General features: G+C 42.7%; 1 protein-coding gene across 1 annotated transcript in view; it reads right to left on the bottom strand.

Annotated features, from left to right (window-relative positions):
• LOC126428389 (serine/arginine repetitive matrix protein 1-like) overlaps window positions 1–19,764 on the bottom strand; it is a 30,352-nt gene extending 10,588 nt beyond the window's left edge. Inside the window, exons 1-3 of the mRNA XM_050090314.1 lie at window positions 19,647–19,764; window positions 16,732–17,198; window positions 9,639–10,205 (exon numbers count right to left, since the gene is read on the bottom strand). Of these exons, the coding sequence (XP_049946271.1) occupies window positions 9,639–10,205; window positions 16,732–17,198; window positions 19,647–19,764 (1,152 nt within the window). The remainder of the gene's footprint in view (window positions 1–9,638; window positions 10,206–16,731; window positions 17,199–19,646) is intronic.
• Between the last annotated feature and the right edge of the window lie 794 nt (window positions 19,765–20,558).

The following is a 20,558-nucleotide window of genomic DNA, read 5'->3' as shown; positions in this document are numbered from 1 at the left end:
TCTTCTCGGTGGTGCCGCGGCGTTGAAAGAAAAGTTCTTCTGTCTTCAACTGCGTCACTGGAACCGCTGAAATGAAAATTTCTATACTACTTATTTATTATCTGTGTTGTAGCAAACAGAGTTTTGCGAGTTGCTTAGCAATGTTTTCATGGGTAAGACTTTGACATTATTTAGCATGAAATGCTCTAAGATCTCGGTGTGCGTATAGCCCAATAATTTTGTTAGTTCTAGGATGTTGTAACAGATACGCACCAGGATGCGGTATGTTAACAATTATATAAGGTCCTTTATATAGCAGACGCCACTTAGCATTGCGTCGTTTGAGTGCTACAGATTTATGATGAGTACGAAGTAGTACAAGCATTCCTACCTTGAATTTTTGTTTTCTTTTTATTATGTTTATGTGATGTTTGTTTCGTATCTGTGCGTGATGTGTCAGTGTAGTCAATACTTCTTTTATTTTCTGTTCAGGTGTGATTTCCTTGTCTGACAACTTAGGTAATGGTTCTATCCATTGATCTTTCTGTTTGCAATTGAACATGATCTCGTTAGGTGTGTAATTTGTATTGTAAATATTTAAGTTATTGTGTATGTCTTCGAAAAGACTTAGGTAGGACACCCAATTAGTATGTTTTGATGAAATATAGGTCCTCATGAATCGGTTTAGTTCTCGAAAAAGTCTCTCAGTCGCGTTACATTGTGGACTAAACCTTGAAATAAATATACTTTTAATGTTATTGTCCTTCAAGAAATTTCTCCATTTGTACCCAGAGTAGTATGTTGCATTATCTGACAGAATTGCTTTAGGTTTTCCCACGTGCGTCAGGTAATCACTTGAGAATCTTCGTATTATAGCATTTGCAGTGGCGGATTTTAAAGCATAAAGTTTTACATGTTTAGAAAATATATCGTAAAAAGCTAAGATATATTTGACGCCTCCAGAGCTTGCTGGATGCGGTCCACTGATGTCAGTACACAGAATTTCCAGGGGTTTACTCGGTAAAATAGAATGTAAATCTGTTTTTGTGGATAAATTCTGAGGTTTTAATTTTTGACATATGACACATGTTTTCAGTTCCCTGTAAATTTTTCTTCTCATATTGCTAAAATAACAGTATGTGCTGAGCTTTGCCAAACACTTTTTCGTCCCATAATGACCCCAAACTAAGTGTGTGTGCCAAATCAAATTACATTCAGACTCTTTGGGAATGCATACACACCATTTAGTAGCATTTGGATGTCGGCGATAAAATAACACATCATTGTGTAACTTGTAATACCTAGTCAAAGGATGATTGTGTTTTTCTACCAGTAATGTTATTATCTTATACCAGTGAGGATCAGATTTTTGTAATTTAGCCATGTTTCTGCACATATCAATATAATATTGGTGATACTGCTTGTCTTGCATTAAGAGAATCCTGTAGTCATTTATATTTTCTAAGTCACTGTTGGTTTCATCATACCTTGTGGAAGTCTAGACAAAGCGTCGGCAATGGTGTTGTCCTTACCTTTTATGTACTTAATTTCAAAAGAGTAGTTCTGAAGAGTAACTGCCCATCGTGATAGTCTAGGATGTACAAGTTTACAAGTTAACAAAAATGTCAGGGCCTGGTGATCGGTATAAATTACTGTATGTTTTCCAAATAAATAATAATTGAATTTCTTGAATGCCCAGACTATGGAAAGTGTTTCTAACTCAGTAGTGGAGTATGTACGCTCACATTCAGTTAGAGTGCGACTCGCAAACCCAATAATTCTTATCTGTTCCTCCTCTATATTCTTTACAACTTGAAATAAGCAACAGCCCAAGCCAGTACGTGAAGCGTCACAAGTCATACAAAAATCTAAATTGAAATCTGGATGGCTCAATATGTTTGCATTCACTAAAGCATGTTTAATTGTATTAAAGTCATTCTGGCACTGTTCCGACCAGATCCAAACTTGATTCTTTCTGAGTAGATTTAGCAGATGTTTACTGTTCAAAAGTGGTTGTGGTAAAAAACGTCTGAAAAATGAACATAGCCCAAGGAATGATTTTAACTGCTTTTTAGTTCGAGGGCTAGGAAAGTTTCTGATAGCATCTAATTTACTGGGATCAGGACGTATGCCCTGTGAATTAATGATATGTCCTAAATATTTTATCTCACTGCAACCAAATTTTGATTTTCTAAGATTGGCTGTGACTCCAGCTTGTGCAAATTTTTCTAAAATTCTTTGAAGTGTGTCAACGTGTTCATTCCAAGACTGTGTAGCTATCAGTATATCATCTACATAGTGTGTGACTGTCTCAACTAAATCATCGCCAAGCACGGTATCCAGGGCTGTAATGAATACTCCAGAACTGACATTCAATCCGAAGGGTAGAACACAAAACTGATAGGTTCGCCCCCCGAACATAAATGCAGTGTATTTCCGAGAATCAGGAGTGATACCTACTTGCCAAAATGAATTAGCGAGATCTATTGTGGAAAAATATTTTGCATCTAGAAATTTCTGTAATTGCTCTTCTAAATTTTCGGGTTTTGTGTGAACCGGTAAAATTATTTCATTAATTGCTCGTGCGTCTAACACTAGCCTAATGCTACCATTTGATTTTTTGACAACAAGTAGAGGACTACAGTAAGGTGAGGTGAATGGTCCAATGACCTTCCAGTCTAACATTTGTTTTAATTCTTGCCACACAGCAGGTCGTTGAGATAACGGTACGTTATATGTCTTGTGGTAGAACATCTTGTGAGGCTTAACTTCAATCTTGTACACATACGTGTTGATAACACCTAATCGTTTGGTAAAAACTTGTAAATATTTGGATAACACTTCCTGTAGTTTTATACGTTCATGTACATTGAGAGCTGTAGCTTCATTTATCTTATGATCAAGCAATGTTTTCAAGTCCATTAGCTCTGTGTCAGATGAGTGTGTTTGCATGTCTTGAATGTCATTGTCAAGTACTAACTGAACCATGTATCCTGTACAGTGTTTGTCATGCTTTAGAGTTCTCCTGTCCAAATCAATAATAATTACACTGCCTTTATCATTTAAAATACATTTACCTTTGGAGAAGTCTATAATGCAGTCCTTCTCGCTCATAATATCTATTCCTAATATGCAATTTGTCACAAGGTTTTGTACAACCAGGAATGGCCATTGTACGGTTCCATTACCTATTTTAATGTTTACAAAAACTTGCTTCGTAACCCTACATCACTTATTACCTAGAGCAGTAGTTATTTTACAGTTTTGGGCGGGAAACTCAGGCACAGGCTCCAATTCACACATCTTTCTATAGAAATTAAAAGATAAAACGCTCACAGCTGCACCTGTATCTAAGATAATAGTAGTTGGAATCCCACCTACTACACCAGTAGTAGATGCTAAAACAATTTCATTTGTGTTTGAACGACATTGTGTACTGTCTTGCAAAAGATCATCTGACATATTGTCATTGTGGTTGTATCTTATAAATAAAACAGGTAGTTTTTGTTTAGAATTATTAGGCATATCAATATTTTGTTGTTCAATTGTGGTGTCAAATAACTGATTAACATTGAAGTCGCCCCCCAAGAATTCTTCAGCCACGACCCATGGCGTAGAAGTGACTGTTTCTAGTTTGTTGGATTAGCATTTGTATTAGGTACTGACACAGATTGAGGTTGTGCATCAGGTGTCATTTCTATTATATTCACATTCGGATATTGCCTGTTGTGGTCTCCAAACTTTTGCGGTTGTTGTTGCTGTTGCGCATTATAACTTACCTGTCGGTCGTAAGGTATGCTCCAATTTTGTCCTGGTGGCTGCTGTGGTAAAGCAGTGTTTGAATGAAAGTATTGATCGCTACGAGTCCAGCCTTGATGCTGTCTTGGCTCGTAGTTATTATTATTTCTATTTCTGTTTGTGTTTTTGTTGTTACATTTGTATCCGTTGTTACCGTTGTTGTTATTACCGCGGTGCCTTTTGTATGGATTGCCGCATGGAGTGTTATTACTGTTGTAACTGTTGTTTGTATTGGAATACGCGTGTTGATTTTGATTTCCGTATTGAGACGGCATGTGAGTTTGCTGTTTTTGCTGTACCGCGTATCCAACTGTGGGCGCGCCAGAATTGAGTTGGCAAGCCTGCATGTTTTGCATACCACTAGTATAAACATTGTGGCTGCTGTTTTGCCGCGCGAAACGCTGATCTTCTAGTAACATGTCAACCGAATCTAAAGCTGTTAAAAAGTAATCTGGATCGTCATTCGGAATATGTAAGAGTTTTTCTTTAATGTTGAAAAGCAATTTGGCCTTCAACGCACGGAGTATATCACGTGTTGCGACTGGTTCGTCCAAAAAATGTCCCATGTTCAAGTATTTTTCAAAATATCTGCGTAAGTTACCATTTTTACTGTTAAAAGTTTCAGGTTCTAAAATTTGTCTTCTGAGTCGCTCCTGGACGGATTGCGACCAGAATTTGTTCAGAAAGGCACGCTCAAACTCACTGTACGTGGTACATACGTCAGCTTGACTGTATGCCCAGACAGCTGCATCGCCTTGGATGTAACCGACAATATATGAAATCTTTTTCCGGTCACTCCAAGTGCGTGGAAATGCGTTACTAAAAGATTTAAGAAAAATCACCGGATGAATGGTTCGTTTTTCTGGGATAAAAGCCTGAAATTGCCTGTGTTTTATTAAGCTTTCTTCTTCCTTTGCATTATGATATGGATTTGTTCCACTGTAATTACTGCAATGTCCAGCTGGTGAGTAATTACGATAATGTTGCTGTGGTTTACCATGATAATAGCTTGTGTTTGTGGTTGCACGTCGTGGTATGTGTTGTAGTCGTGGTGTGTTTTGTTCTTGTGTGTTTGTCGTGTGCGGTATGTGTGCGTCATACTCGAATGTATATTGGTTTCTGAACTGTACATTTTGACTGATATTTTCGTTACATTTAGACTGTGGTTGATCGGTGAATTGTCTCATGGGTACAGTGACGGATTGTACTGCGTCACTAATCAGCTGTTTGTTATTAGTGATGTATTCCGCTACGGAGTCGTGCACAATTGTTGGTAAATTTTCACGTATGCATCTATCAAAATGTTTGTCTTTGTTCTCTACCCAATCATGAAATTCTTTATTAATATTTTGAAAATTAGCTGTCGCATCAGATTGTAAGATGTCAGTCAGGTGTTGTTCAACATCGTCAAATTTATTCTGCACGTCTGTAATTCGTTTTTCAAGGTTGTCGTGTACTGAAGGATATGTTTGAATTTGTTCAGTAAGAGCTTCACACGCGACATTAAGGTTTTTTAATTGTGTCTGTAAAAGTGCTACGTCATTTGTAGTCTTTTCTTGTATCGTATTAAGCTTGGAAAATTTCGTACTGAGTTCAGTCATCTGTTTGGTCAGTGTGGCGTCTATAAGTTCCACACGTTTACACAAAGTGTCACTACCTGTCTTGATTGCTATGAGATCAGATTTAATTTCGTCATTTTGTGTCTTTAACTGTTCATTTTGTGTCTTTAAGGTTGCCATGTTTTGCGCGTTCTGCATCCTTAAGGTTGCCATGTTTTCCGCGTTCTGCATCCTTAAGGTTGCCATATTTTCTGCGTTTTGTTTCATTAGCATTTGTAACATGTTGGCAATGTTTACTGTTTGCAAGGTCTCTGCCCCCGCCGCGTCATTAGACGTGACGTCGTGTATTAACATGGGCTCTGACTGAGACTTTGAAATTTTTGTGGTGGACGGCCTATTGTTAAAATTTCCGTTAACACTTGCGTCAATATTTGATGAATCGTCACTACCGGTTGCTGTCGTAAAGTCATTTTCTAACATTTGTCTCTCGTCCGAGTCGGAATGCGTCTGACTAGTATGTCTTTGCTGTTCCATCTTTGCGTATTGTTTTCTAGTTATGACCATGCCACACGTGATATATGTTTCAAGAAAATAATGTTTGACACTGGTTTTAAAATAAAATGCAGTTGAGCATGAATCGCTCGTAGCAACAATGGCTGTTTGTTAATTTAAAAATGTAAACTGAATATGGGATTATTGTCAATGGCTGCTGTCCATGTTACAACGTATCGTACAGAAGTCGGCCATATTGTACACTCGTGTATTGGTTTTGTTGCAGAAGTTATTGTTTAAGGAAAAGTACTGAGAATGAAATTTATCACTGAAAACTGCTACACGTGAAAGAAATACTACAGAATCTACTGAAGAGCTAATACACTGAATTATGCGTCTGGTCAAGCCTGCCAATGCACAAATGTTGCGTCTTACCTTATTTTGCTGGAAGCTTCATTGCGTCTTCCCGCAAAATTTTATAATTGGCAAATATCTTCAGATTTTTGTTATTTCTCATATAGTCAAGTCCAGGTCCAGAAAGTTGATTTTTCACATGAAACAAAGAGAACAGTGTAACAAATGACAAAATAACAAGTCCTGTCACGGTCGCCAATATAAAATAAATAAAATAAAATAAAATATTAATTATTAATTATGTATGATAGTGATTGGAGGTAATTAATATTTGCTTATCTGGAACGTGGATGTTTAGTTGTTCGGTATCAGACGCTTGACAATGGCTTTTTCGTAAATGTAATGTTATTCGTAGTTGACCGTGAAATAAGACTCAAATAATCGGACTTCGTATATAAATCGTTTCCAAAGACTGCTGCGGTAGGTGCGGACTCAAATCTAAATCTCAATATTAGAATAATTTGCCAGCCATGTCAATACGTCGTACAGAGGTGACTGTCTACTAAACATAGAAAGTTTACACAGTTAGTTAAATCAGATATATTCAACGAATAAGCCTACAGTTAAATAATTCTACTTACTTTCATAAATATAAATTCTTTACAGAATCGAGTGCCTAGTAAGATTGCAACTCGCAGTGTTCTTATATAACATCAAATATGGCGGTGTGCCAGTCAATGAAATATACGTGCTTCCCGCACCACTTGTCCAAGACCTCTCCTTCTTAAAGAAACATAAGAGTATCGTAATTGTGTTTTTGTTTTATCAGCGACACAGCGCTGCAGTTCTGTGCCATAGGCTTTATTTATTTGTCACAGATTAATTATTTAATTAAGATTTCGCGTTTCCGAGGAAACTCACGCACGGCATGCAAATGTGCCTTTATAGTTGGACAGTTCTGCCCCAAGGTATTCATGTCAGATCTGTCTGAGTCCTACAGCATTTCTCCGAACAGAATAATAGCGGCTCCTAAAATGCACTTGGCATGTGGACAGGGCATGGGGTTACAACACTAAGAGTAAAATTCTGCACAAGGACAACAGGAATGAGGTGTACAAGCTTGTTGCGATATTAATACAGGTGACTGAGGTTGCTATGTTTGAAGAATCACTGCAAAAAGCACTCCAGAAGCTCTGTAGTGAGTCAAATACATCCGAATTTGGTTATTAATCCAAGCCGGCCGGTGTGGCCGTGCGGTCTAGGCGCTTCAGTCTGGAACCGCGTGACCGCTCCGGTCGCAGGTTCGAATCCTGCCTCGGGCATGGATGTGTGTGATGTCCTTAGGTTAGTTAGGTTTAAGTAGTTCTAAGTTCTAGGGGACTAATGACCACAGATGTTAAGTCCCATAGCGCTCAGAGCCATTTGAACCATTTTTTATTAATCCAAGACCTACTATGAAAAATTGCGAAGTATTGGGTATATTGTCACAGGACCCAATCTGCACTCAACACAAACATGCACGCCGAGACCATGCACAAGGCTTTGAAATACGTATAGTGTAACGCAAAGTAAGTGAAACAACTGGACAAAGATATACCTGCATTGATGTTTGTAACAGTGAAGCTGTTTGATGTGCTTGTTGTGATTGTGACAGGAACGACAACTAGTACAGTAAACGAGTAAAAGAGATTTGCATTGGGCACAAGTCTATATTAATGGACGACTTCAGTACTAAGGTAGACACTGGTTGGGAAGTACCTGCTTCCAGAAAATCTGAAGTTCATCTTGTGAAAGACAATAACGTCTACTGTAGTGTACATTAGTGTGCAGTAAATGTTAACTATGCATTCATTGGTATTCTTGCACATGCATTGATTACAGTATTAAATATGTGTGGCCACATCCATATTGTTTCTTTTAATGAGAGGGATGCAATTATATTCCAAGTATCTGTAGATGCTAACTCCAGTACTCAAGAAACTCTATCAGATGAAAAGAAAAAGATTATTTGAATGCTGTTAGAACGTCACCTAGCCAAAGAAAATGGTGACATCATTGATGGCAAAAGTAGCTGCTCCTTGAACCGATGGCAGCAATTCTTTCACCAGCCCACGAAGGAGTCACGAGAGAAAACTTGTAACACAGTGGAGGCCGTTTTCTAAAAACAAAACACACCATCGTCCCACATCCTATAGCAATGTCTGCAGTTATGCCCTCACGTTTTTGTGGTATCAGATTCAAGTTACGTAAGTCGTGTCCAACATGAGTCAACACAAACTTAACAAGACACCTTCCTTCCTTATGGAGGACTTTCATCCCTGCAGGACACTTTCCATTGACTTTGTTCATACCTACCGTTTTTAGGTGTCTCACTCCTTCATCTTTGGAGATTAACTAACCAGAACGACGGCAAACATACATGCAAGTTGAGTAGTCAACAACAAACTTAATGCCACAGTGTTTGAGGAATCTGTATTGTGTGACGCATTCCATTTCATCTTTCCACTTTGAAAATTCGCCTTCACTAGAGAACTCCAGACTTTACACTATCTGATGAGCAAATTGGAAATGGTCAATCCAACACTTTTTGGACTAGCTTCAAATGTACACATCACACACTTCAACCACTTCTGCAACCTCTTACGCTATGAATGTTTTCTTGTTGGTGTTTTAAACTTCTTTTGCAAGTAAAATTCTTGTCGCTTATTTAGCACTGGTAGGAACTTGAAGGTTCATTATTCAAAAAATGGTTCAAATGGCTCTGAGCACTATGGGACTCAACTGCTGCGGTCATTAGTCCCCTAGAACTTAGAACTAGTTAAACCTAACTAACCTAAGGACATCACAAACATCCATGCCCGAGGCAGGATTCGAACCTGCGACCGTAGCGGTCTTTGCGGTTCCAGACTGCAGCGCCTTTAACCGCACGGCCACTTCGGCCGGCAAGGTTCATTATTTATAACATGAGGTACGATTTCGTTCAGTTTCTGTAGGTGCACTATGGAAATATGCCACCTTAGAGGCTTCTCGTAATTATATTCGTTTCCACAAATTTCACGCTTAAATGCAGTCGTTTTAAGTAATTTTAACTACAACACACTGTTAGTACAAGCAATCGCGGTAAAAAAACGTGGACTACGAAAAGGAAAGGAAAAAGCAAATTCTCTCACTGAACGCTCAAGCTGTAAAACACGGCAACTAAGCAAACGCTCACTCTGTAAATCGCTACAAAAAGCGAGCAGCAAATAAATGCTCTCGCAGCAAAACTAGCGTAATAAAAACAGGTACCATGCGAAATAACGATGACCAAAGGCTATGCGATACGCGCTACACGGCATGGACCAAAGACTTTAACCCTCGACTGTTCAGGTTAGAACAACGGATAGGTGTGGATGGGGGTGAATAGGTGGGACTTGTGCAATGTCCGGGGCTGTCGCTAACGCTTCCTCGGCTGACTGGAAGCCGCCACCTTCCTCGCGACGGGTCGGCTGGGGCGGGCTCGGGTGGCACTGGTTGGCTGACTGAACCTGCCTGTGGCGCTGGAGGCGGGGCCACCTGGTCGCGCCTTGAGTGTGCGCCAATTTGTCGGTCGCCGACAACATGGCGGGGCGCCGCGTCGAGTCTGTTGGGCTGCCGCCATCTTGGCTGTGAGAAGTCGGCCATGCTGGCTGTGTAGGCCCAGGCGGTGCTGATTGGTTCTCGGTACACGACTGTGGCGCTGGAGGCGGAACTATCTGGCCGCCATCTTGGCCGTGAGAAGTCGGCCATGCTGGCTGAGTAGGACGCCGGCGGTTCTGGTTGGTTCTCGGTGCACGACAGTGGCGCTGGAGGCGGAGCTATCTGGCCGCGCTGCGGCGTGGTGGGGAGGGCTTCCTGCCGCTGGCTAGTTGCGAGGCTGGCGGTAGGAGGTCGTCGTGCTCGAGGCGTAGCAATGGGCGGAGCTTGTCTTCCATTGTTGGCGGCCGCAGGGGTTACGGGTGTGGCTTGCCTGTGCGGGGCCTGACCTCGGCCTGCGTAGAGAGCCTGTATAGGGAGAGAGTGGCCATAGTTGAAGTTGCCCGTGATTGATTGATTAGCTTTGGCAGAAAAATGGCGCCAAACGTCTCTCACGCTTCCTATGTACGCCGTGCTGTAGACTTGAAGTTCAGAGGACTTTTGGAAACGATTAAAAGGTATTTGAATTATTGAGAGAGCTGTGCATGCATGTTCGATTTAGTTGTATATCGTTTTTAGTACGTAATTAGCATTTGCGATCTTAAATACGAGTTGAAATAATGAAGCGTTTTGTGATGAAGTCGGTAGGCCTACATGTTTGAAGTAAACATGTTAGTAATTGTACAGTATTGTTTTTGACATCTGTAATGCGTTCTGCAGACGTTCGTAAACGATGCCAGGTTGTGCTGCATTTGGTTGTTCCAATAGAGGCGAAGGTGGATTTCGCATGTTAGCGTTTCCACGCAATGAAGAAAGACGAAAGTAGTGGGCAGTCGAAGTCAACAGGGCTGACATAAATCAAACACGCTCCTTGTGGAAACCAACCAAGTACTCTTATCTATGCCTTTTACTACATATAAAACAACTTGCAATATACATAGTTAAATTTGAAAACAGACCTGTAAATTGGCTGCGTGAAAATTATTATAACACATTATTCTCATAAACAAAGGCATTTAACGAATGATTTCGCCATATTGTCTTGTGCTTTTGATTCGGTGAGTGTGTACTCCACTACTCCACTACTGGCCATTCATTTGTCCCGCCCGCAGTTTGGCAGAAAAATGGCCGCCGTATCGTGCGGTTGGCCACTCTCTCCCTATACAGGCTCTCTAGGCCTCCGCAGTCTTCCGCATTCTTTCTCCTCCCGCAGCGGCCGCGTCTTCAACTGCTTCCTTTGTCCACGGAGCTCGCTGTGGGCTGGCGGGAACTCCTGGCAGAGTTCCTTTGTAGTTGCTGCTTCATTTTCCCGCACTCGTGATTTCCACTGCTCAGCAGCGCTGGGCAGCCAGGATAGCTGGCCACGTGGGCTCCTGAGCACAGTTTGCACTTTGGGACGAAGTCCTGATATGGCACTCCTTTTAAGTTACACGACTCCGTGGAGAGCTGTTCTGCGCATTTTACACAGTAGTCTGGCATGCGGCAATAGTTTTTTTACGAGGCCGGCTTCCAGGCAGCGGTAGCACTTCGGCCTTCGCTTCGATGTTCCCGACCCGTGTATGCTGGAACCATTTCCTGTTCTCGGCGGTGTTGCTGGCTATGACCAGCGTCAGGGGGCCACGTCCTCTGGTGCGTAACGGTTTCATTTTTCATAAAGTCTTTTACTATTAAGCCCACGTATTCGAGGTCTTCTTTTATCTCCTCCGTTTTTAGTGACAACGGCAGGTGTCGAAACACTACTTTAATAGGTTTTTTCTGCTAGCACTGTACGTGTAGAGGTTCCACCAGTGGTCTTGTGCTAGCGACAACACTTTCCTATAGTCTTCCCAAGTTTTAATACACATACAATGAAGGCTTTCACGACTAGACGGTACTGTTGTTAATTCTTCCGGGTTATATGGCCGTGGTCCAGGGAATTCCTCTATTCCTAACGTTTCGTCCAATACTACGTTGCACATCCTCAGAGGTATGGCTGGTCCTGTTGAGTCCTGCCGACTGACGAGTAGGGCGTCGGAGAGCGGCCTAAATACCGAGGAAAGTCGGCGTGGTCTAGCTTGCACATAGTAGCAGAGAGAAAACTAGTCAAACATAAAATGTAACTATCGATAATAGTCCGTCATAGATAAAAATCACTTATCGATTCTGTAACACCACTGTCCATATCTCGCTTAATTTCAAGGCCTCTTCTTTTCTATTCAAATTATCTTCATGTTTATAAATTTCAATAGCGTCCCTGTACGCCGGAACATCTGGATCTACATCTACATCTACATTGATACTCCGCAAGCCACCCAACGGTGTGTGGCGGAGGGCACTTTACGTGCCACTGTCATTACCTCCCTTTCCTGTTCCAGTCGCGTATGGTTCGCGGGAAGAACGACTGTCTGAAAGCCTCCGTGCGCGCTCTAATCTCTCTAATTTTACATTCGTGATCTCCTCAGGAAGTATAAGTAGGGGGAAGCAATATATTCGATACCTCATCCAGAAACGCACCCTCTCGAAACCTCGAGAGCAAGCTACACCGCGATGCAGAGCGCCTCTCTTGCAGAGTCTGCCACTTGAGTTTATTAAACATCTCCGTAACGCTATCACGGTTACCAAATAACCCTGTGACGAAACGCGCCGCTCTTCTTTGGATCTTCTCTATCTCCTCCGTCAACCCGACCTGGTACGGATCCCACACTGATGAGCAATACTCAAGTATAGGTCGAACGAGTGTTTTGTAAGCCACCTCCTTTGTTGATGGACTACATTTTCTAAGCACTCTCCCAATGAATCTCAACCTGGTACCCGCCTTACCAACAATTAGTTTTATATGATCATTCCACTTCAAATCGTTCCGTACGCATACTCCCAGATATTTTACAGAAGTAACTGCTACCAGTGTTTGTTCCGCTATCATATAATCATACAATAAAGGATCCTTCTTTCTATGTATTCGCAATACATTACATTTGTCTATGTTAAGGGTCAGTTGCCACTCCCTGCACCAAGTGCCTATCCGCTGCAGATCTTCCTGTATTTCGCTACAATTTTCTAATGCAGCAACTTCTCTGTATACTACAGCATCATCCGCGAAAAGCCGCATGGAACTTCCGACACTATCTACTAAGTCATTTATATATATTGTGAAAAGCAATGGTCCCATAACACTCCCCTGTGGCACGCCAGAGGTTACTTTAACGTCTGTAGACGTCTCTCCATTGATAACAACATGCTGTGTTCTGTTTGCTAAAAACTCTTCAATCCAGCCACACAGCTGGTCTGATATTCCGTAGGCTCTTACTTTGTTTATCAGGCGACAGTGCGGAACTGTATCGAACGCCTTCCGGAAGTCAAGAAAAATAGCATCTACCTGGGAGCCTGTATCTAATATTTTCTGGGTCTCATGAACAAATAAGGCGAGTTGGGTCTCACACGATCGCTGTTTCCGGAATCCATGTTGATTCCTACATAGTAGATTCTGGGTTTCCAGAAATGACATGATACGCGAGCAAAAAACATGTTCTAAAATTTTACAACTGATCCATGTCAGAGATATAGGCCTATACTTTTGCGCATCTGCTCGACGACCCTTCTTGAAGACTGGGACTATCTGTGCTCTTTTCCAATCATTTGGAACCCTCCGTTCCTCTAGAGACTTGCGGTACACGGCTGTTAGAAGGGGGGCAAGTTCTTTCGCGTACTCTGTGTAGAATCGAATTGGTATCTCGTCAGGTCCAGTGGACTTTCCTCTATTGAGTGATTCCAGTTGCTTTTCTATTCCTTGGACACTTATTTCGATGTCAGCCATTTTTTCGTTTGTGCGAGGATTTAGAGAAGGAACTGCAGTGCGGTCTTCCTCTGTGAAACAGCTTTGGAAAAAGGTGTTTAGTATTTCAGCTTTACGCGAGTCATCCTCTGTTTCAATGCCATCATCATCCCGTAGTGTCTGGATATGCTGTTTCGAGCCACTTACTGATTTAACGTAAGACCAGAACTTCCTAGGATTTTCTGTCAAGTCGGTACATAGAATTTTACTTTCGAATTCAATGAACGCTTCACGCATAGCCCTCCTTACGCTAACTTTGACATCGTTTAGCTTCTGTTTGTCTGAGAGGTTTTGGCTGCGTTTAAACTTGGAGTGGAGCTCTCTTTGCTTTCGCAGTAGTTTCCTAACTTTGTTGTTGTACCACGGTGGGTTTTTCCCGTCCCTCACAGTTTTACTCGGCACGTACCTGTCTAAAACGCATTTTACGATTGCCTTGAACTTTTTCCATAAACACTCAACATTGTCAGTGTCGGAACAGAAATTTTCGTTTTGATCTGTTAGGTAGTCTGAAATCTGCCTTCTATTACTCTTGCTAAACAGATAAACCTTCCTCCCTTTTTTTATATTCCTATTAACTTCCATATTCAGGGATGCTGCAACGGCCTTATGATCACTGATTCCCTGCTCTGTACATACAGATTCGAAAAGTTCGGGTCTGTTTGTTATCAGTAGGTCCAATATGTTATCTCCACGAGTCGGTTCTCTGTTTAATTGCTCGAGGTAATTTTCGGATAGTGCACTCAGTATAATGTCACTCGATGCTCTGTCCCTACCACCCGTCCTAAACATCTGAGTGTCCCAGTCTATATCTGGTAAATTGAAATCTGCACCTAAGACTATAACATGCTGAGAAAATTTATGTGAAATGTATTCCAAATTTTCTCTCAGTTGTTCTGCCACTAATGCTGCTGAGTCGGGAGGTCGGTAAAAGGAGCCAATTATTAACCTAGTTCGGTTGTTTAGTGTAACCTCCACCCATAATAATTCACAGGAACTATCCACTTCTACTTCACTACAGGATAAACTACTACTAACAGCGACGAACACTCCACCACCGGTTGCATGCAATCTATCCTTTCTAAACACCGTCTGTACCTTTGTAAAAATTTCGGCAGAATTTATCTCTGGCTTAAGCCAGCTTTCTGTACCTATAACGATTTCAGCTTCGGTGCTTTCTATCAGCGCTTGAAGTTCCGGTACTTTACCAACGCAGCTTCGACAGTTGACAATTAGAATACCGATTGCTGCTTGTTCCCCGCATGTCCTGACTTTGCCCCGCACCCGTTGAGGCTGTTGCCCTTTCTGTACTTGCCCAAGGCCATCTAACCTAAAAAACCGCCCAGCCCACGCCACACAACCCCTGCTACCCGTGTAGCCGCTTGTTGCGTGTAGTGGACTCCTGACCTATCCAGCGGAACCCGAAACCCCACCACCCTATGGCGCAAGTCGAGGAATCTGCAGCCCACACGGTCGCAGAACCGTCTCAGCCTCTGATTCAGACCCTCCACTCGGCTCTGTACCAAAGGTCCGCAGTCAGTCCTGTCGACGATGCTGCAGATGGTGAGCTCTGCTTTCATCCCGCTAGCGAGACTGGCAGTCTTCACCAAATTAGATAGCCGCCGGAAGCCAGAGAGGATTTCCTCCGATCCATAGCGACACACATCATTGGTGCCGACATGAGCGACCACCTGCAGATGGGTGCACCCTGTACCCTTCATGGCATCCGGAAGGACCCTTTCCACATCTGGAATGACTCCCCCCGGTATGCACACGGAGTGCACATTGGTTTTCTTCCCCTCTCTTGCTGCCATTTCCCTAAGGGGCCCCATTACGCGCCTGACGTTGGAGCTCCCAACTACCAGTAAGCCCACCCTCTGCGACTGCCCGGATCTTGCAGACTGAGGGGCAACCTCTGGAACAGGACAAGCAGCCATGTCAGGCCGAAGATCAGTATCAGCCTGAGACAGAGCCTGAAACCGGTTCGTCAGACAAACTGGAGAGGCTTTCCGTTCAGCCCTCCGGAATGTCTTTCGCCCCCTGCCACACCTTGAAACGACCTCCCACTCTACCACAGGTGAGGGATCAGCCTCAATGCGGGCAGTATCCCGGGCAACCACAGTCGTAGTCCGTTCCGATACGGAACTGAATCATCTGAAACAGGCCTTCGAAAAGAATTGGTACTCAAACAAAGAAATTAATAGTTTTAAGACCTAATTACAGCAGGCCAAATGACAAGGATGGTACACAACAATGGAAGAACACGGTGTCTTTACTTTTCGTTAGTAAGGTTACAGACCGAATCGGGAAAATTTTGCTGAAACATAAAGTGAAACAGGTATTCAAACCTACCAGAAAAATATGACAAGTACTTCGTTCTGTTAAAGATAGAAGGCCACCATTATCATCTAGCGGTGTGTATAAAATTCCGTGTACCTGTGGCAAGGTCTATATTGGTACTACGAAAAGAAGTGTGAATACGAGGGTAAAGGAGCATAAAAGTCTTTGCCGACTGGGAAAAATAGATAAATCGGCCGTTGCGGAACATGCACTTCAGTCCGGTGACCATGTAGTTAAGTTTTCTGAAACTACAGTTTTAAGTGCTACCACGAACTATTATCCACGACTGTATAGGGAGGCTATTGAAATTTATAAACATGAATATAATTTTAATAGAAAAGAAGAGGCCTTGAAATTAAGCGAGACATGGATAGTGGCGTTACAGAATCGATAACTGATTTTTATATATGACGGACTATTATCGATAGTTACATTTTATCTTTGACTAGTTTTCTCTCTGCTACTATGTGCAAGCTAGACCACGCCCACTGTCCTCGGTATTTAGGCCGCTCTCCGACGCCCTACTCGTCAGTCGGCAGGACTCAACAGGACCAGCCATACCTCTGAGGATGTCCAACGTAGTATTGGACGAAACGTTAGGAATGGAAGTTTTAATACACACTTTTACTAGTTCATCGCCGACTGCACGAACGGTGTAGTTGTTCTTGCCGATGATTAGGTTTATTGCGTTTAGGAACTCAGGAAAGGCACCTTTGTACTGAGTCACTATCGGAGGTGGTGTCCGACGCTGTTGTGGAGGAAGGAGCACATTATCTTCGTCTTGTGAGTTGCTCTCAGCGACTCCGGCGGGTGCTGGTCCTTATTGTGGCACGGCTTTTGCCGTTTTAGTGGATTTGGTGAAGCCGTCGGCATCCGTCTTCCTGACGTGTGTGCCTCTGCTCGCTGTCTTCGGAGGCGAGGGCGGCGTTGTGCTGGCGTTCTTCCGGTATCTTTGGGCCGCACATCGTCCGACTGCGCGCGTTTCCGTGAGGTCGGCTGTTCCTTCTCTTGTTCTTGTTGCACGAGCTCCACCTCCGCGTCTGAAGCAGGTAGCTCCGTGGCAGAAGCTTGTGCCACGAGTCCCGGTAAAAGCTGGAGACCATCTTCGCCGTCTCCGTGTGGCGAGGAGGAGTCTGTGGGCTGCTCCGTGTGCTGCGTGGCTGCACTCGCGGATGCCACTCCACTCGCGGGAGTGAGACGCGGCTGTTCCAGCGCTTATCGAAAGGAGGATGCTAAGTTCACCCAACCTGGATATGATGTGACGTCATTATGACGTATATACGCTTTAGTCGACTAACACACCTATCGACTTTTACGAACGTTCGATATTCTAAACTGTCGTCAGCTAGTGGTTTGTTTTGACACGTGCGATTCTGATAACAGCTCAGTGTGGTAGCGTATATGTATTTCGCCAAAATAAAAGAGCTGGATATTAATAGAAATATTTCTGACCGTGGCCTTGAAAACACCACAGACAATACGTTTCGTAAAAAAGTGAAGTCTTCTTATGTCCCGACCAGATTTGATTGTGTGATTGTTGTGTTGAACGCTTACACCGAAAATAATATTTATTTATTATCAATATTTTAGTATGGTTTCATACAATTGGTCTTGTCAGTACATATTACATTGTAGCAGCATACTCTTGCTGACTTTTTTTTCTTAATTTATATAGCTGAAAGAGAACTCGTGCAAGTTTGTTAGCTAAGTAATTTATATGTCCATCCCAAGATAGTCTCTTATCAACCATAATTCCAAGTAATTTTACACTCGGACCGCAGAGACAGGTACCGTAGTGTCCAGTAATGACTGGTGTGTAGAATGATTGAATTTCGAACTTAAAAAGAAAAATATGAGGCATTGTTGAAGAAAAATCGTCGACCGGAGATGAAATATGAGGGGAAGTGGATTTCTCAATGTAATCTTAACCAAAGGTTAGTGTCTTGACGCATCTAAAGAGTTTGGCTGCTGAGTGCTTCTTCGCACTGAGTACAAATAACCGACGCACTTCAGCTGGGTCAGAAGTACATCAATTTCTGCTTGAGATTCACAATAACCACGCAATTGCCCGTCGTCATCGATGCTGAACTCTTTCAGATTTTCTCTCATTAGTCTCTCGAATGCTGAACACATAATTAGAGACGAGCAAACGAAAAACAACGCACAGGACACAAACACAGTACAATACACGATTTAAACGCAAGGAGCGCAAAGCACATTTAAACGAATGGCGCAGAGCACAGCGCTACCCTGTCACTACCTCTCGAAAGTTCACAAAAGTCGAATAGTCGATATACGGTTTCTATCGTTTTCGACGTAGCGTGTATACGTCATAATGACGTCATATCGTATCCAAGTCCGGTGAACTTAGCATCCTCCTTATCGAAACGCTTGTGTCACTTGAAAGGGTCCTGTAGCCACCTTTCATTGCCAACTCTCGTAGTGGTCAAGTCGGCAAAGAGGTCTCCGCTACTTGTGAGAAATCCACCTGCGTTAGGTTGGTGGCGGAAATGGCATCCTGGGGTTTTCCGGTCCACGCGGAGCGTGGAAGAGGCTGGGGAAGCGGGAGGCAGTCTGCCGCCGGTACGGGAAGCGTACACAGCTGTGCTCCAGTCGAAGAAGGGTGTGAGTTGGACTGACCGCGTGGCGCGTTGTCACATAGAGAGGGGAGCTTTTAGCTTTTGGTCTCGAATTTCGTCTTATAAAGATTTATTTGCTGAGTTGCAGCAGGGAATGCAAGGCTTTTGTAGACTTTCAGTTTGATTCCCAATGCAGTCTTGACTTTGATCCGTGAGAGGAACGCAGCACAAAAGTGTGAATGTTTATGTGCCTACAACTCTGTGTGCATGCTTATAATCTTTTCCGGATCTTGGTAATTTTTGTGTATTTGTGAATTTTCTTTGTCTCATGTGATTAAAATTTGGCCACGGTCCATAGAAATTGTCTCCGCGGACCGAGTGGGCACGCGAATCTGTTATGAAACGTGTAGTATTTCACAAGCAATTGTACACAGCATGCAACAGCAGTCTATAGATGCACTACATCAATGTTTTAAGGAATAAATAACTTTGCCTTCAATCTTATCTTGTGTACCGATGTTACGTCGCCGTTGCCTTCGCCATTCACCTTGTAGTTTTCCTTGTTGGCCCACCTATAGCGTTTCCATGTGCACAGGTGTAGTGATTAGTGTCCCTTTTTTATCTGAAACAAATGCTCTGGAATAGATCGTGTTTTCACGAATCTTGCTGCAGGCTGCACTTACGCATGGTGTTCACGCCCTCTTTACTTTACTCAATATTTGATTCACGGGAAGAATGCCTGGATCATATTAATAACTACATCCCATTCTTTATCAATGACTTTACAATGAATGTTCTTTTGTGAGTTTTTCTTATTAATAAATTAAGTAATTTTCCGACTCAGTGCTACCTCTTCTTTGTCGTGTGGCTAGAGTTGGCGGCGACCCTATCTTTTATATTGATTTCAGTGTCAAGTAGCATTTTCTTATTCAAAGTGCGCGTGGCTCTTTTAGCTATCAGGATACATTCAAAGGGCGCTTCATGCTTCTTGCACATAGCGTCCTTTTATTCACGCTACTTACACACTCCGTAGGTGAGGAGTACTGCCAGCGCCACTTGGTTCTGGCACTGACGTAGGCCTACTCGACTCTACCGACACCCCCGGGATGACAAGGCCGCCCAGCAGTGTTAGTGACGTCACACTAAGCGGCCCACAGCCGACGCAGCAGTCCACGGACACCTCCGTACAGACGCGCCTCATGCTAACCATCTTCTGTCCGTCACACAGAAAGGAGCGAACTATAATTCGAACCAAAGACCAAATTATATATATTCTTGTAAACAGCATAAAGGTTGAAACACGTATGTAACGCAGCAGCGATGGCGAGGCATTGTAGCATCTGTGACCAGAGAGTATGCGCTTGACCGCGCGAGTGTTGCGAGCGGTTCTCAGTCAGTAGTAGTCTTTGCGAGTTAGTTGTCGCTATGCAGAGTAGCAGTCAGTCAGTCGTTGCGAGTCTGTAGCTCTGTCTAGTTGAGAGCAGTACTCAGTCTGTAGTTGTCATGCAGAGCGGTCGGTCAGTAGTAGCAGCCCAGTGCGGTTGTGTGATGTAGGCGGTCGGCAACAATGGTCAAGATGAGGAATAAGGTATACTGTTAATTAATATAATCATTAGATAATGAAAAATTTTATTTATTGTAATTATTCTCCAACAAGTCTCCCAATAATAATTTTTTATTTCAAAAGCATTTTTTCAAAAGTTTAATTTTTTTGAACTAAAGATCTCGTTGCACTTCCCATTTCATTCCACTTCTTTTTGAAGAAAAATTTCACTAGAATTACAAAAAAAAAGGAGATTATTATTATTTGCAATGTAGTTCCTCCAAGTGGTGCGCAACAACAAGAGCAGATATGTGACATCCATTTATTCTGAGGTAAGACTTTAATTCTGATTGTTTTTACACAGGGCCAAAAACCGATATTTCGGTTTAATTGAATTTTCTTGTCACTGAATGGACTTTAATTTTTTGAAGGATTTATAATTGAGTCAGATT

This window comes from Schistocerca serialis, chromosome 12 (assembly GCF_023864345.2).
Source record: "Schistocerca serialis cubense isolate TAMUIC-IGC-003099 chromosome 12, iqSchSeri2.2, whole genome shotgun sequence".
Lineage (NCBI taxonomy): Eukaryota > Metazoa > Arthropoda > Insecta > Orthoptera > Acrididae > Schistocerca > Schistocerca serialis.
The sequence above is the reverse complement of the archived record's forward strand: the minus strand, read 5'-3'. Positions and strand labels throughout refer to the sequence as shown.